The 18,395-nt window shown below is 39.5% G+C and overlaps 1 protein-coding gene across 1 annotated transcript in view; it reads right to left on the bottom strand.

Moving 5' to 3' along the window:
• The window catches only part of TTC29 (tetratricopeptide repeat domain 29), a 220,811-nt gene that overhangs the window by 95,840 nt on the left and 106,576 nt on the right, over window positions 1-18,395 (bottom strand). Inside the window, exons 8-9 of the mRNA XM_014520005.2 lie at window positions 11,840-11,931; window positions 3,576-3,699 (exon numbers count right to left, since the gene is read on the bottom strand). Of these exons, the coding sequence (XP_014375491.1) occupies window positions 3,576-3,699; window positions 11,840-11,931 (216 nt within the window). The remainder of the gene's footprint in view (window positions 1-3,575; window positions 3,700-11,839; window positions 11,932-18,395) is intronic.

The raw sequence follows: 18,395 nt of genomic DNA, 5'->3' as shown, positions 1-18,395 counted from the left end.
GGGGACATGTGCCAGCCTTGAGTTTGGCCCTAGCTGGCCAGGGTGTGGGGGGCAACAGCTGGTGCCCTCCCCCGGGAATGTGGGGGCGCCGAGAGAAGTGCCGTCAGCAGTTCTGGGTTTGCCGCTGGTACTTCTGGTTTGCTGCTGGCACTTCCACCGGTGGTGATGATTGGCTGCTGTGGGGACTACCCCTCCCCCCCCGCAGCTGGCGATCAGCTGCTGGTGCCCCCCAGGATCAGGAAGCACCAGTCGCCCATGCAGCACATTCTAACTTTAACACCACTTAACATTCCACAGATTTAGTATTGTCTAAGTGTAACATGTAACCTCACCCCAAAACACTGAACTCTCAATACCTGAGTTGTTGATTTTTAGTGGAGGTGTTACTCAGCAGGTCTGCACTGGTGCCCGAGTTGCCCCCTCTTAGTCACTGTTCATTAATGTGGCAGGTTCAACTAAGGACTGTCTTTAATAATATTGAAAACAAAGTTTTAAATGATTGATTTATTTATGATTTATACAGAGTGAAAATGCTACTCTGCATTTTGTCAGCTTCTGCATAAGCAAGACTTCTACATTTTTTTATTACTTATTACTGTATTTTCTTATATACAATATGCACTTTCCCCCAAAATTCAGCTGCTGGAAATTGAGGTGTGCAGAAGAAATGTATATGTGAAGAAATATGGTAATAAGCAGTTTCTGCTTCTATCTGGGAAACTGAAAATAATACTGTTTTTGCTGCTCCTCAGGTTCCCTAGTTGCTGTCTGTAAATATGCTTCTCTCCCTGCTGCCTCCTCAATCAGATGCTTTTGTTGTAGAAGCTGTTACTCAGTTACTTACTGCTACTTACCAGCATTTTAAGGAGACAATATTTTTTCTTCATTTTGAATTTTAAAAAATCAGGGTTCATAGCTTATTTGGGAGAGTATTATATGAAAATGAGGGCAATTCCATATGATTTAATGTAACATTGCAACTTTAAAAGAGCTGGCTTCAAAACTGATACTTTTGTCCTTTGAGTGATATTTTATATATCTGCTTGATTAATTCAGCACTGTGGCACAAGGTGGGCAAATCTCCTATCCATGAAAGGGCAGTAGCATTGGTAGCCACACAAGTACAGCTGACATATATGCAGAGTTTAGATTCTATTTCCACCTGTGTAATAAGGGTGTGCGAAGCAGACCCTATTTGATTTGGATTTGGCCCAAATCAGGGATAGTGATTCGATTAGTTGATTCAGCTCATTGTCCCTGATGAGATTTGGCCGAATCTGAAGATTTGATTCTGATTCAGAGAATCAGTGATTCAGACATAGATACAGCTTTAAAAGTGTTTTCTACATACCTCGAGGTACTAGGCATGGCTTGTAATTGCTGCAATGCTGGGGCACATGAAGCATCCTACAGGAGCATGGGGGGGCCCTCCACATGCTCAGCGGCAAACCCAGAAGTGGACCAGAAATACTTCTGGTCCACTTCCAGGTCCACCAAGGAGCATGCTGGGGGGGGCCCCCACACCCCCCCGTTCATCAAACGGCCTCAGGAGGACCCTGGGTTCTCCCCCAGACCCAGGAGGCACTAGTCACCAAGCCGGGGGGCACAGGGACCCCCCCAGCATGCTCCCCAGTGGACCTGGAAGTGGACCAGAAGTGTGGAGTGTGCTGGAGAGCCCCTTGTGCTTCTGTGGGACACTCCATGTGCCCCAGCATCATAGCACTTATGAGCTCTTGCTACCTAGAGGTATGTAGAAAAAACATTTAAAGCTGTCCCTATGTCTGAATCTCCAAATCTTTCCGAATCAATTCAGAGGGTTCTGATTTGATTCAGAGAGGTTAAAGAGTCCTCTGATTTGATTTGGATTGGGGGATTCAGCCACCGAATCAGGCCAAATCTACGTTGAATTGAATCAGGGACTGAAGGTTCATACAGCCCTACTGTGTAAGTCTTAAGAACTTGCCTAGAAGGTTCACTATTTCTGTGCAGACTCTGGGGTGACAAAAAGATTTGGCTAGGCATGTGCCAACATGTAAGTCCCAAAACTTTAGTTGAAAAAAATCCCCACAACTATCAACTGTTTGGATGAGAAAGAAGGCCCTTCTACCTTTTAGCTCAATAGGGCAGTAGTTAGGACACTTGCCCAGGAAGTGGGAGCTCTTAGCTCTGGGCCCATCCTTCTCTAGAAGGGGTTTCAATCTGCATCTCTCAATTCCCAGCTAAGTGCTTTAACCTGCAAGTCATGGGTTAGGTGTTGCCTGGAGCACCCTCCAACCTTGTTGGCTCACTGGGCAGTCAGGAAAATATGTGAGCCTGGGGAGAAGAATAAGCCAGAGGGAGTATGTGACTCAGAGATGCTAAAAGCACAGTAGACTAATTCTACTGCGCATTAGTGTGTCACAGTGAAAGTGCTAATGCACAGTAGACTTATTCTACTGTGCACTAGTATCACTTAAAAGGCGTGTGCTGGTGCTACTATGCATTAGTGCCAATTACAGTGCATTAAGTTAGTACTGGTTATTACAGGTGCATTAATGCATGTGTAGACATGTCCAGTGAGAGGGATAATGCCCAGAAGGGAGGGGGCCCTAGGTCCTGGACTCAATTCCTATTGTACACTGCCTTTAATATTAATTGGATAAACTGAGAAACAGCAGTGGGATAGTTTCTGCCACATTGGGTACAGGGCCCAAGGCCAAAATTGCAGACCCTCTCCTTTCCAGGAAACATCCTGTTACTGAATCACATGCTCCCTGTGGCTACTCTCCTTCTATGGAAGTGCCACTTAGGTACAGAAGGGTGAAATGGCTCACTCCTAGGATGTTACTGCCCTCCTTGGAATCCATACAGGAAAGTCAGTTTAATGATTTGGGCAGAGTTTGAAAGGAACTGAAACAGGTGGGAGATATATTAAACCTATGCTTTTCCTGAGTACTCTCCAACCTTGGCTTTGTTCTCTCTTTCTGGGTTGCACAGGCTAAACTGAGGTCACAAAATGGAGGGGATACATAGAGAAAATTTGCACTGCTGATTTATTCCCTCTGACAGACTGACTTGTTACCGGAAGCCACTTCCTACAACTTTGATGACAGAAGCCATACAGTATATGAGGCTTAAAAGCGTATGATTGCCACTAAATAAGTATGCCATTTTTTGTCAATTTGTTAATTTTCAAAAAGCAGTAGCTACAACTTACAACATATATGTATTTGTAGTTTAATTATTAATTCATCTAGATGGGTCCAAGCTACAAATTTGCATCTAGGTTTTTGACAACAGTAAAATTTGTGATGGTCTTGATTTGGGGTTTTTGTTTGACTCTTAATAGAGTCATGTGCTATGTGTGAAATTTGGTTCTAGATTTACGAATTCATTTTAATCTTGCCCTCAAAATTGTCATATTTTCAGATTTCAATTCATAGCCCTTCTTTGGTAATTTGGCAATGAAAAGAAACTCCTATATAAACCAAAATATATATGAATCATTAAACTGACAGGACATTCTGATATAAGAACTATGTCTTGACTCTGAAGTAAAACCAGCTGTTTTGCATCATCATTATAACTATACTCACTTTTTCATTGTAGATATCTCCAAGGAATACACATGCATCCACAAGGCTGCGGCTTAGATAAGCACTCTTGGCAACCTTCACAAACTCTTCCAAGTACTTAATAGCCTCAGTCACTTTTCCCTGGCTAAAACAAATTACAATTCTAATTAAACTTTTATTGAGATGGTTTCTTTACATATAGCAACAGACTACAGCTGAGCATCTATCCCTGTGTCTCATGTGAGTCTTATTTTGCAATGGTCCATAGAAATGAATTTAATAATTTGCTTTGGGATGAAATTTGAAATCCAGTTCTGTTTTCATCTGCATAGATGTTGCTTCTCTGATACTTAGTGACCACTAAGGGAAAAATTAGGCCCTTTGGCTTTGCCATAAATTTGTAGAATATTGTATTATTTTTCAGTATCAAAAGTGAAAAAGAGATGATTACTTCACATGGGTTTTCTAAGATTCCCTCACTCTTAAAGTGATGTTTTATTTAATCAGTACTTGATCACACATTTTTGTACACAAGCTAGACCCAAACCTAGCAACCAAATCAGAGCAGGGGATAATGTTTGCTCTTACATTTTTCTGTTCCTGTCCTTAATGAGAATCACTTTCTACATTAGAATCCTTTCCTCTCTTGAATATCAGCTGCAATATAATGGCAGTAACTCTAAAGTCGTGTATGCTGATAACCTCCCTTAGAATGTAATGCCGCACTTCGGCTGGGTAGACCACAGGCTGCAGCAGTCATATAGCCTACTCTATAAACTGTGGCTTGCAGGTGTCACCTAGAAATCCCAATGAGATCTAAGCAACCTGAGGTCACTTCTGAATCTAGGTTGAAAAGTGGCTAATGTACTCTGACAATAACATTTGCACATATTTTTTAATAAAACTGGTCATATTAACAATATAGCAGCTCTGCACTATGGTTACAAGATATGAATCAGCTGCTTGGGTTTGCTAGTGAGTGAGGCACTGCACTCTTTTTCTCTTTAAGGCTGTGAGTGTCACTGCAGCTGACCTCAATATTAACCGTGAACCTGTGTCTCTACTGTGGAAGTATGCTAAATGTCAAGCCAATAAGCCAGCCAAAAAAAGAAAAAAATGCCAGGCTTAATTTAGAAATGCACAGAAACAGTTTTTATAAGCGAGGAATAACGGTTATTTATTTTCATGCTATTTTAAAACACCTTTAAATTACATTCCACCTGCAAATGACTGACTGAGCCTTATTTAAATTACAGGTTTTAATATAAAACATATTAGAGATACATGTTTCCAGAATTTGGCAGGGCTAAGCCTGCCAGAGTTCCTTAATTGGCTTATGAAAAAAAAAAAGTATTCAGACTAGAGAAGCTCCTGCCACTGAGCAGGAAAAACAGTGAAGCCTCAGTGCAAATCTACAGTATTGCGGTGACCACTTATCTATGTTTGGAGTTAGCTGCATTCTTCCAGTAGGCTGCCAAAATACCCAAAAACTGACAGTGTTTAAAGTGTCAAGGCTGTGTCACAGACACATATTTTTAAATGACTGCTATTCTACTTATTACCATTAGTTATTTAAATAGCACAAGATCTGAAATATATTGATTGCACTGTTAACAACTGCCAAATATCAAAGGGCTTCTAAATTTTAGAATCAGAAGCACAATTTTTGGAAATCTATCTTTCTTCCAAAAGGGAGAAAAATCAAATATTTCCTCACAGAAGCATAGAACATGATTTATATAAGTTAAAATACAAGGTTAAAGTGTTAGACAAATATTAATTCCAGTTTTTCTAGTTTTCTATATGCAGTGCACAGGTGCAACTTGAACAGCATATTATATGGTATAATCATTAAATCCATTCAACCAGACCTTAGAGAGTTAAAAACATATATTCTGTGGAAAAGGACTCCTCGGTCCAAAGAATGAGAATGAAACAGTGCAGAATATTTGTGTATCAAGGTGATTCCAGTTTCCAACTGGGAAAACAGGACTGTTAACACCCACATCCCTTGACAACTGTCCAATTATGTATATCACACTTGGCCTACTGTTTGCAGTAGAAGTAATCAATAAAGGATGTGGTTGAGTGAACATAGATTTTGGTTGAACCAATGCATGAAAACTTAATCATTTACTCAGAGTGGAGAAATCAAATAGAGCAGAGATGAAACAGCCACTAAGGGGTTTGTTGATTGTGCCACCAAGTTTGTGGGCTGGAGGCTGAAAGTAATAAGGCAAATGGAATCAGTGACAGGAGAAAATGTAAAAAGGTTTTCTTAATTTCATGAATTAATAGAAATGTTTTGATGTATTTTTTGGTCATTTTTGGATATATTACATCAAAGACCTTATGTACAATTTATAGAAATTATGGAAATTATTAGGGCATATCATCTCTCTCAAGCAAACAGAAATTAATTTGATTTATAACAAAAAGATAATTCTTACAGTTTGATCTTTATATATGCCAATCAGCAAAGAGTTCTGCTATCAGATGGTAGCATGGTCTTCCAAAGAAAATCACAGAAATACTGTGTCTTGAGACATCTACAGTAGCCCAGACAAAGCACTAAAACATATTCTATAGGGAACAATAGACAAGGAAGCACACTCCACTTTGGGTTCAAGAAGCCTTCTGTGGCACAGAACATTTAAAATGAGGTGACCTAGTCTATGCTGCATGAGGTATAAACACATTTTAGGAAACAATCTGAGTTTGAAGTCTGAAGATTACCATGGGTAATTGATTGGTCAAGCCTTCACTGACTCATCCAACATATTCTGAGTGGGTCATTCAGACGTGGATGTTTGCCACAGGCCAGAACAATGTGCATTCCAAACTGTGTGAGAGAGGGAACAGGGACTGATGTTTATCAAATGTCTGTTTTAACATTGGGAAAAGGATTTTTTTATACTTGTCTTCCATTTCCTCTGATCCTCTCAGTACTTACTGGACCAGGGTGATCTTATTTATGAACAGATCTACTTATTAGAGCTTTTGACTTTCCCTCTGAACAAACTTCTCTCAAACCTCTGAACACTTGACAATGCAGCTATTAGATGTCTAAGATCAAGCTGTCTTGTATTCATCTGTTTGACTCTAGAAAGCTGTCCACTTGGGGAGGGGGTTATGTGGCAAAATGTAACTGGTATAAAGACTCATTTAAGAATGAGACCACAATCTATTACCATATTCATTTCCAGTTATCTTAGAATTTCTCTAGTTTCTGATGGGACAAGGATTTCTTAGGATGATCCATCTGGGATTCTTCTTATCCTTGGGATTTTAATATGTTGCTAACCACATTTATAGAAGGGTCCTCTGAAGCTAATGGGACCTCATGGTCTGTACCTCCCTTATGTATTTTTTCTTAGTGACCATTACTTTTTGAGGTAATATTCTCACAAGGTCTCAGAACTGCAAGGACTGACAAGCAGGAGTGGTGTGCGAAGTGTGCTGTATTTGATTCAGATTTGAATTTGGCCTGATTCAGGGGACTGTGATTTGATTAGTTGATTTGGATTACTGCCCCGATTCAATTAGGCTGAATCTGAAGATTCGATGCTGATTTGGAGAATCAGTGATTCAGCCATAGATACAGCTTTAGATGTTTTTTCTACATACCTCAAGTACCAGGTGCGGCTCATGAATGCTGAGATGGTGGAGCAAATGGAACGGTCCACAGGAGCATGGGTGGGTCCCCTTCCGCATGCTGCCAGGGGACCCTGGCTGTCCCCCCAGACCCAGGAGGCACTAGTCATGGAGCTGAGGGCAGAGGTCCCCCATGCAGTCCATGGAGGACCGAGAAGTGGACCAGAAGTGCTTATGATGGAGCTCCTGTGGGACGCTCCATCCGCCCCACCATCTCAGCATTCATGAGCCACCTGGTACCTTGAGGTATATAGAAAAAACATTTAAAGCTATGTCTATGTCTGAATCATCGAATCTCTCCGAATCAATTCAGAGGGTTCTGATTCAACTCGGAGAGATTAAAGGGTCTCTTGATTCAATTTCAATTTGGAGATTCAGCCACCTAATCAGGTTGAATCTTCTTTGAACTGAATCAGTGACTGAAGATTTGCACAACCCTAATAAGTAGTCCTCCTTATACTATATTTCACAGAGAAAGTGATGCATGGACTTTCCCAAATTTTTTTTATGAAAAGTACATTACCTTTTTACCTTAGTCTACAGCCCAATGGTTCTCAACCTTTCTTGATTTGGGACACACCTCAGAAAATGCCTGCTCTTAGACTTCAATCATTTTTTTATTCCAGAAAAATAATATAGCAATTTTTTTGCAAAGAACTCACAAGACCACAGCAGATTGGAATGTTTTTGACACTATGACTTCTTATTTGAAATCTCGAAGTTGATCTTGTGAATTTTCGCACAACTCACAACTAACAAAGTTAATATTGTGTAGCACACTTAAAAGGATATCATGGCACTCCAGCATTCCACACTACCCTACAGGAGAATCACTGCTACCATCAATATCTAATTTGGCAAACTTCATAAGCGTAGATGGTAGATATATATCACATGTAATGGAAGGGCCTTTCATGACTTACTTAGACCTAAATTGTTTAGAAAGGCAGACTGCTAGAGACTTTGGGTAAAAGTCTAACAGAATAAGCATCTTGGTTCATCATACAGTCTTTTATGTGGCTAAGGTAATTTATCCAATCGTGTTTAAACTACATGGAGTTCCTGTGTGCTATAAGTCCTTTGGGTGCAATAAACAAAGGATTTAGCAGGCTCAACAGCATAAATTAACATCAATAGCAAACATCAAATCTATGGAGCTGTTACCTATAGTTCAGTTGACATTTTGATGAATCACTAACTTCTCAACACTGCATTAAGAGCAGGTATTGGTTTCTGAACAATAACAGTGGCCATGTATATGGGTTACATTTCTACCAGAAGAGTTGCAGCTCTCCCAGTAGAAACTACAAGCATACAAGTTTTCATTCAATTTCTCTGGGCAGAAATGTCCCCCTTCTTGGAGAAAGATCTTCTATGTCTCAACCTGGAAGATCTCCTTTGCAAGAGAAACTCTCTCACAAGAATGAACACTTGTATGCTCCCAGTATTTCACTGACAAATCTGCCAGGGGTTGCATTTCTATTACTATTTAGTTAGCAGGACTACTCAGGGTTTTTCCTCCCTCCTGACCAACCCCTTGCATATACCTTAGGGACACATCCAGATGAGCACAGCTGTGTAGTATGTGGAGCTGCAGACATGTCTGCAGCAACACACACTGCACATCTTGGTGGTCTCCACATTGTAAGGTAGCAGCACAGAGTGGCAGGGGGAGGGGCGGGGGTGGTGATTCCAGGAGATCCTAGGGTCACAAAAAGCCCATGCAAAAAAAAGCAGAGCAGTGCACACAGGGGCAGTGTGTGTGACCCAAAACCAGAGCCTAGCCAGCCAAAGCCACACTCCAGCTGCTGGCCAGGTTCCAAGTGGTAGATTGCCACTCCTGCAGCCCCAGGAGGATCCCAGGACCCCAGGTAAGGCTGAAGGGGCCAGCTCGGGGCTGGCCCCAGACTCCCCTACCCCACTTGGGGTAACCTGCTGCACACCATAGGGTGCATGCCACAGGTGTTCTCCAAGGAAACAGATGTCCATGCTGACATGGACATGGCCTAGGAGGCTAGCAGACAAGGTAAAGGGTTAAAAGTTTCAAATGGGCTCTAAGACTCAGATCCACAAAGGTGTTTAGGCACCTCACTAGTGTTAACTTTCAAGGAAATGTAGGATAAGACAATATAATTTAGGTTCTTAAAGTGGGACATAAGTAGAATTTAGAAGCCTATGTCCCAAACTGTGACCTTAAATATTTTTCTAAGGTGCTCCCTAAATCTAGAGACATCTAAAGTCTGTAGCACACCAGGTTTTGACATGAAAGTTCCCTAGGTACTTAAAGTTCTACTTCAGAGTATGACCAGTAATGCCTCAGTTTTGAGAGGACTGAGTAGCTCACTGTATATCTGAAAGCAGAGTCCTGTCAGGATCCATAAACTTGGCCTATCTCCAGTGCAGCCTGAGAGGTTTGACTTGGTAGACATTTTCTGAGCATACCTGTTGGACTGGGGTTGGATTGAGCCACTTCAAAGCACAGTCTTTCCCTTCCTTGTTTATGCAGTGGTGTGATGTTTAGAGCACCCAACTTACACATGGGGAAATTGGTTTAAATTCCTACCTCTGCCTAAGGAGAGTCAAGCCTACAGCTCCCCTGTACTTACTACCAGATTATACACTGTATTTAGGATAGGTGGTGGTGGTGATGTTGGCACCTCTTTCATTTCCTCCTGTTCCTCCTTGATGAAAAGACTTAAAAATCCATGGTGCCAAAAAGAAGAGGGAGAGAGAACATTTCTATGCCTAGTAGTTAGGACAGTTATTGGAGTCCTGAGTTTTAATCCCTAATCCAAGGATTTATTTATGCATTCTACATTAAACAGTCACTGGATAAAATACTGAAATAGACTGGAACACAGGACTTCCCATCACTAACTGAGTGCCATAGCCACTTCACTACAGTCATGTTCTCTCTCTCACCCTCTTCCCCTCCTTCCTATTCATGTTTCATATTTCTGCAAAATAGAACAGCTTTACGAGGAAGGGATGAGATTCACTCCCTCATCAAACCTAGAATAGTCTATTGCTAAGTATGTAGAGAAGTTTCCTTGGAGGTGATTTATCTTTGTTTTCAAAGAAAAGAGGGACCCTCTGCTTTCATTAAAAAGACCTTTACAGTACCTACTTTCAGGAGATGGTTTTGGACTGTGTCCCCCAAGTGGAGAGACTGCCTGAAGACAGGGGCAGGATTATTGGCACAACCCTGGTCTGAACATTTCCTCTTGGCTAGCTGAAGCCATGCCCTAGTGTGTGCTGTTTTTGTGGATCCTAAGGTGCCTAACTTTTGTCATACATTGCACATGGAGTCTACACATGCATCTCAGGGCTATGGATTCCATTACTGAAGTCAGGGTTGTTGGTTGTAGCTGTGTTGGTCTAAGGACATTGGCAGACAAGATTCTTTGGGTAGATGTAATATATTTTATTAGACCAACTAAATAGTTGGAAAAATTGCTCTTTGCAAGCTTTTGGGCACAAACACTTAAAAACGTAACTTATACACTTAAAACCAAAATCTTCTTGCCCAAAGAAGGGTGTTTGTGCCCAAAAGCTATCAAAGAACAATTCTTCCGACTATTTAGTTGGTCTAATACAAGATATCACCTCTACCGAAAGAACCTTGTCTGCATTATGGCAGTCAGGCACCTAAACAGTAAGTGGCACAATGCTCAGTGTCACAATGCCAAATTATTTTGTGAATTTGTACTTACATCACTTAAAAATACTTTTGAAAAAATGTACCATGCATCACTAAAAAAAATAAAGCAGCTGCTTGACAGTAGCAACGTTGTTCCCTGAATACTTTCAGAATGAGAAAGAAAATGTAAGCTTTGTCTGACCAGCCTCTCTTCTCCACTCCCACCTGCTACAGTTGCTTCTCTCCTTTATAAATGTTAATTTTATGAAGAGGAAGAGTCTCTAAACATTTTGCCATTTTACAGCGGGCATCATATATGCTCATCACTACAGGATGAGTCAAGGATAAGCCATAAACCTTAACATTGAAGTTCCTTTTATTGATCATATGTTAATTGCCCTGTATTTTATTGTATCAATGATTTTTTGTAAAAAGCTCAGTTCTGATTTCAAAGTAATTATTTTGCATAAGCTTTAAAGATTCATATTCCGAACTGAAACAATAGAGCAAGACTAGAATCATATTTGTAACAAATATTTTACCATTATGTGCTCAAAACACAAAGGTCTCCATGGAAAAAGGGATGTAGAACATTAAATGGAAACTTCCCTTAAAAAAGTTCTAGAAAGGTTACACTGAGGCACTTAGTGAAGCATACTGTATTTTTTTAGGCTTTCTGCTTTTTAACCTATAAAATATGCTGAGATTTCTATCTTTCAGCAAGGCCTTTTCTAAACGTTTCAAAAATAAAAACTCCACAAAAATAACAACAGAGAGATCATGGTTTAGAGGTAAAGAAAAGCTTTGATCATACACTTTTAAAAAACTGGGCGTTTAAAATAACTTACAATGAAAGGGTCACTTACTGTAGGAAGGGCACTGCTTAAAATTTAAGCAGTCAGTAATGGGAAGCGACGGACCTCTAACAATTTAAGTTTTTCACAGTTGAATGAATCTGTACTGACAGCAAGACAAGGATGTGCTAACCTACCTTACCAGGACCTTGGCTATAGCTTGATATGCTCTACCTAGGCCAACCATATCACACAGTGCTGTGGAAATTTCTATGTAGGTGTTCAGATTCTGCGGGGACAGGAAAGGAAACAAACAAACAAACATAGTATCAGACATTTCTGCTTTTGATTTAGAGTCATTCTGTCCACAAAAGATGCAAAAGTAATGCTATTTTCATATGATTATATGGCATTTTCATTATCTATAACAAGAATAGTTTTTCTATAACCACTTTTGTCTGATATAGTATTTCACTTATATACACACACACCACAATTACAAATAATTAGCACAGTGATACCCAATATATTTAAATATTCATATTTTGGCATTACAGAAAAACAAATATTCCATGACCCACAATATACTTTCCTTATTTATAATTTAATAGATTTTAAGGGATTTACATATTTTGTAGAAATTTGTGAATTGATATCTGAAGATTGCATTCTCCAAATGCACTTATGGTATATTTTAGCACCATACACTTATATATACATTCTTTTTCTTTAAACCTGCCACTATGAGAACTCTTTTGATACAACTCCTAATGCATAAATGAAACTGAATAACTGGTAGATTATAAATTGAAATTTAAGCTTACTCTTAAAAAAGATTATTGTAAATCATCTCACTATCTGCACTCCTAATTATTTCTGCACATAAGCAATTTGTTAATACTTGTTTGGAATGTACTTCATTAATATGACCTCTTTTACAATCAAAGGATTACAGCTGCCACAGAAAAACATATGATCTTAATTTAATTTAACACTGGCATCACCTGTATTGCATAATTTCCCTTTTCATCCATATGTTTTTCCAATGGGGATGAGGAGAGAATGCATATAAAATGAAATCCCTTTCCTTCCTCCCTCCTTCTTTGTTCCTTGACCCAACCTATTACACACATGAGAAAACAGGAAATCTCTGAAGACTATCTATGGAAATCCTTTTTACACATTTCCAAGAAAGGATTAGTGAATGTCATTTACCAGATTTCAAGGGGGATGGGAAGTGTCTCAAGACCCACAACAGTACCCTCTCCAACCCATAATACCTGGATCTGGCAGTTTATGTTATGGCAGAGAACAGGGAACTTTCATTAAGACCTTAAATCTTTTTATGTGGTAGCTGGTTCAAAGAGGAATTTCTGTGCGCCAAGCATACAGTACTTTTATTACCACTTCCCCCATTCAAATTTCTCAGTCTACTATGCATGCACTGGCATGCAAATGGGTAGGAGCATCACTCCTCTATGAACATTTTTCCTGTTTGGGGTCATCTAAGCTATACAGGCACTGAAAAGCAACATTTATTAATGTGCATTGTGCCTCACTGACAATTTCAACATTCAGCAGTATTGCTTCCTGTGTTTTGAAGGTAATTGTAGAGTGAAGATATTGATGCAAGTGAGATGACATGAAAAATAAAATGAGAGACACTGGTGATAAGGCCTAATAGCATCATCTTGGAACTCTTGCTTGGTTGAACCCACTGTGATATTAGAGTTTTCAAGACCTTCATGGCCTACTGTTCTGGGCTCCCTATCACTACCACCCAATAGAGGATTTTATACTGATGGCATGGCTGACCCACCCATCTAGATATACTGTGAAATAAATGTTGAGAGACATAGTCCCTCCAGGAAATGAAAAGAAAAAAGGGATCCCTGCTGACTTCCCTTGGAAGTCAATCCCCTGCTATCATCACTCCATGATGGGGTTATTGTGTGAGAGACAGCTGCTGGGCATAGTCATTGGGCGTTCCACATCATAGTAAGAAAAGCACAGCCTGTCTAAATCCTGCATATCCCTGAATGAGATAGCAGTAGTCTGAGCAGATGGCAATGGGCAATAAAGTTCATGGGATGAGTGGGAGGTTAGTAATGTGGGGCGCAGAGTGGAGAAAGGTAAAGGAGAGATGTATTATTCTGAAATCAGTCAGAAGGCAGGGTAGATATGCACCGTTATAGACTAACTAAATAGCATATATATTAGAGAAAGAGAGAGCATGGGCAAGTGCATGCATACAAGAGCAAGCACAAGCTTTCATGAATCCAAGTTCACTTCAGAGTGAACGTAACTAGTTAGAATATGGCAAGGAGTTACTGAGGAGCTAGTAATGTAGAATGGTGCACAAAAGTATGTCAGAGCTGAGTGAAGAGGCTGATGATGAGTCAGTGTAATAGATAAAGGATGTGGTTGAGTCAGAAGGGCATGTGTAACATAAGCAGAGGATGATAAATGTCTGAGAGAGAGCTGGGGGAGCAAGTAAGTTTTACAACTGTGGGCAAGTATGAAGAAGCATCAAACTCCATAAAAGGAGCCGAGGTGGACCACGGTGAGGGGACCTATGTTCTTTCTATTTGGAGGTTTATTCCTTCTGCTCATATATACTGGAGTTTAAACTGCCCTTCTAATCAAAGTTGCTCCATCCTGATAGTAGAATACTTTGTAGAAAGCAGAGCTTATATGCCATTTTTTCCAATTTGTGCTAAGGACATGGTTGTCTAGAGTAAAGGATCTTCTGTAATGATGGTAAGGCAGTCATGGAACAGATAAGTAATTAGGGCTGAAGGGCCACATAGTCTCTGTGTGTTTAGGTACATTTGCTGCAAGATAGAAACACCATAGAATTTAACATCTGTATCATAAATGGGAAGAAGGAAGAAATGAATCTTACTATATGATTTTTGTGGAAGTCTCTTTCTGGTAACATATACAATGCAACCTGTTGAACATAACTTGTGGTACTCTCCTTTAAATATATTCTTCTGATTATATTATATATAATGATAATATAATGATTATATATACATAATGATATGGATGATATACAAGATTATCCATACTGCTAATGTACATTAACAAGATTTTTTTTGCATACCTGCATGAATATGACTGATGAATTTCCTGGTGAATAATCAAAAGAATGAAAGGCAGGATTTTGTGAGTTTAGGAGTTACTGGAGGTGTTTAAAGTATGTTTTTTAAAAATTGCTCTGCGTTCAAAGGTCTGAGAAAAGCAGACTGCTGAAATACATTAACTGGATATTTCTAGATCCATCATCTCTACATTTTCAGATAAAGGTTAATATTTCTGAACTTCTGAAATCTAGTGGAATGAATTCATACTCAGTGTACAGTCAAATTGATTGTATTATTGTACAGTTCTTGAAATAAGAATAAACAGCTACATTCTATTTGTTTTGCACTTTCTAAAAGAAGGTATAAAGTATACCTATAAGAAGGAAAAAATAGAGCTGTGGCACTGATTTTATCAAAAATCTCTTCCTATCCTATGACAGCAATAAAGTTTCAACTTCCTACTATCTGACTTAAAAGCATGAATGTTATACGCTAACAAAGCAGGTTCAAATAAAACATATTTCTTTTCTTGACAAAGATTTTTTCCTGCCTCCTGGGATGTGGCAGGAAAATCTCATGGTAGATCAGAGCAGGGAGTTGTAATATTATGTGTCCTGCACGTGTGGACTGAAGCTAATAGTGACCTACCACCACCACAGAGGAGGAGTAAAAACGCAGACATTTTGAGTATGACAGAAAGACCCCAGGATACAGGGTAAGTTGCCCTGATGCAGGCGTCTTCAGAGCAATATAGAGAGGCAGCTTGGACTGCATTTTCCATAGTGTTAATATGTTTTTTAAAAGTCAGACTCCAGGATGCAGAGGGAAAAAGGGACTGAAATTTGACCCCACATAGTGTAGAAGAACAGTGTCATACAACAGGTGAGGGAAATTTCCTATTCCCACCTTCCTTACCAGTAAAGCTGGACTCATCATTCACCTTGAACTTTATTTCTTCTATTCAGTCTTCTCCACATCACAATAATACCTGAATGCATTATCATCTGAACACCATCTTCCTTTATTCACACTTTCTCTCCTCTCACTTGGATTACTGCAAGTCTTTGACCTCTTGGAGTGCTAGTTCTTGAGACTTCAGAACATAAACAATAGTGTGACTCCACCTTTATTCATGTGCAAAGAAATATGACATTTCTTCATCCTCAAAGAGCTCACTATAGTCCACAAGTCACTCACCTGAGTTCTAAAACTCCAGTCTTATTCCTGCCAGCTTTACGGTTTCTCTCTCACTCTGCCTCTCTCTCTCTCTCTCTTTCTCCCTTTCCTGCTGCTTCTGCTTGTTTAGTTACAACTCTGTCTTTTATGTCTTTCACATTCTTGTTATTTTTGGCATGGGAATTACCTCTCTCTGTCCTTTTGGGATGCAGACCTATCATCTTTCCATCTACTTTCAAATATCAGCTATACACATCTTCACATTATTGCTTGAATTTATATGTTTTCCTGTTCTCTTTTTCACCAAATTGATTTAGGAGTAAATCATTTTTAAACATGTAGATTTTCTGAAGTGTTTTACAAGGGTACAAGTGAAGGGTACAATTATGAAGAGATTATAAACAAGACATCTTATATGCCATTGCACTGTTGAACTGTAAATGTTTATATCTATCTATCTATCTATCTATATATATATATCACAAGATTACTTTTCTAAAATAGTCTGCCAGTGCCCCAATGATTTAATTTTTTTTAATGTTGGGAGTGCAAGGGAGTATCACATTCTTACTTGGAGGTGGTTGGAACATTCCTAATGACATCTTTTTTCATTGGGGAATGCTGATTCATTGATACTAGAGATTTAATTAGGAATGTACTCATTTTGAAAAACCTTTTACTGGAAAATGTCCAAGATGGAATTTCTGCTCAACATCTAATATAAAACCATAGGCCGCATCCAGATAAGTGTGGACATGTGGTATGTGGCACAGCAGACCCATTTGCAGTGCCCCACCCTGCTAACTTGCAGCATGGGGGATTTTTTTGATCCTGGGACATCCTGGGGTCAAAAAAAAACATACCAAAAATAAGCTGGGCAATGCATGTGGCAGCAGCACATGCTACTCAAAACTGGAGCCTGGCCAGCCAGAGCCATGTTCCAGCTGCTGGTCAGGCTCCCAGTTGCAGGAGTGCTGTGGCTAGAGCTCCCTGAGGCCCCCAGAACCCCAGGTAAGGCTGCTGGGGCGAGCACAGTTGCTGACCCCAGCCTCCTTTACCCCACCTGGGGTAACCTGCTGTGCACCAGAGTGTGCATGGCACAGGCATTCCTTAGGGACAAGCAGCAGTGGCACAAAGTGTGCTGCTACTACTTGTCTCCAGGGAATGCCTGTGCTATGCACGCCACATGTGCCACAGCATTCTCCAATGAAAAATATCCGTGCTGATCTGGATGTGGCCATAATGGTTTGTGGGTTAGGGCCCCACACCTGTGATGCACGACACCTAAGTTTGAGACCCTGCTTTGACTCTATTGCAGAGTGCAAGCACAATGTCTGTGTATCACTTATATCTTTAAAATAGGGATTCCAGGATGCAAAGTCTTCTTCATGGTCTTTGTCAAATGAAATATTAGTTATGGTTATAAGTATAAGATCACTAGAATCCCCACTTGTCTATCTTTAGCTCTGAATTAGTATGAAAGCTTGTGATTTATTAACAAATGTCTTTGCTCAATACAGAAGAACCAAATATATTATAATTTACCAAACTTGTAAAACTATTTAAACAAAACAAATGCACATACCCTTAGGCTTCAGAGAATAAACAGTATGAAAGTTATTCCCAATAAAATATACCTTCCTAATCAAAAAAGTTGTAAGTACCCATGTAGTGAATGATTTTAGACACTTCAGTCCTACTGTCATCTTTAGGAATCGTATGGCTAAAATTTCATATGCTCCCAAATGTTCAAAGGAGGGTGTGCCTTATGAATTTTATTGGAAAATTTCTTCATCCCAACAATAGTCCTTAGAAGTAGTCAGTGGGCATATCTACATTAGATTTAGTATAATGAGCATTAGCAGCACTTAAAAAGCATTCATCTGTGCTATTGCATAGTAGCACTGATTATGGCACATTAAGTTAGTACCTGTAATAACTTAAAGTTAGTAATAACAGGTACTAACTTAATGTGCCATATGATGTATTAATGAATATGTAGACATATGCAGCATGGGCTAGATTGGCTCCTCAATGACTTCAGTGGAGTGCCACTGATGCAAACCAGGTGCAAAACATAATTCCATGGAGAATGTTGGCCTCTCTCTTTCATAATACCAAAATGGGTATATATTGATATCTCTCAGAAAAGGAATTAGGCTGTGTTAGAACTTGATATGAATGTATAGAGATAATGGAGTGGAAAGTGAGAATCTATGGCAAGAATTTATGTTGAAAAAATCCAAGTTAACAAAAGATTAATGTCGCTACCAATATTTTATCACTTTGCTAAAATATATTGCTCTGGCAAAAAAGAGACAGAATGTTACTGATCTATGCTATTATAACTTTGAAAAACACAAAATCCAGTTCTGCTTCCAGCTTTGCACTTGGAATTGTTGTCAAATTTTATTGGAAATACATTTATTTTGATTTCTGACACTTTAACTCTGTTCAGTCATTTCACAGCTGGTGAGCAGTAAAGATG

This window comes from Alligator sinensis, unplaced genomic scaffold (assembly GCF_000455745.1).
Source record: "Alligator sinensis unplaced genomic scaffold, ASM45574v1 scaffold169_2, whole genome shotgun sequence".
NCBI lineage: Eukaryota > Metazoa > Chordata > Crocodylia > Alligatoridae > Alligator > Alligator sinensis.
Note: the sequence above shows the minus strand (reverse complement) of the source record. Positions and strands in the feature narration are given on the sequence as shown.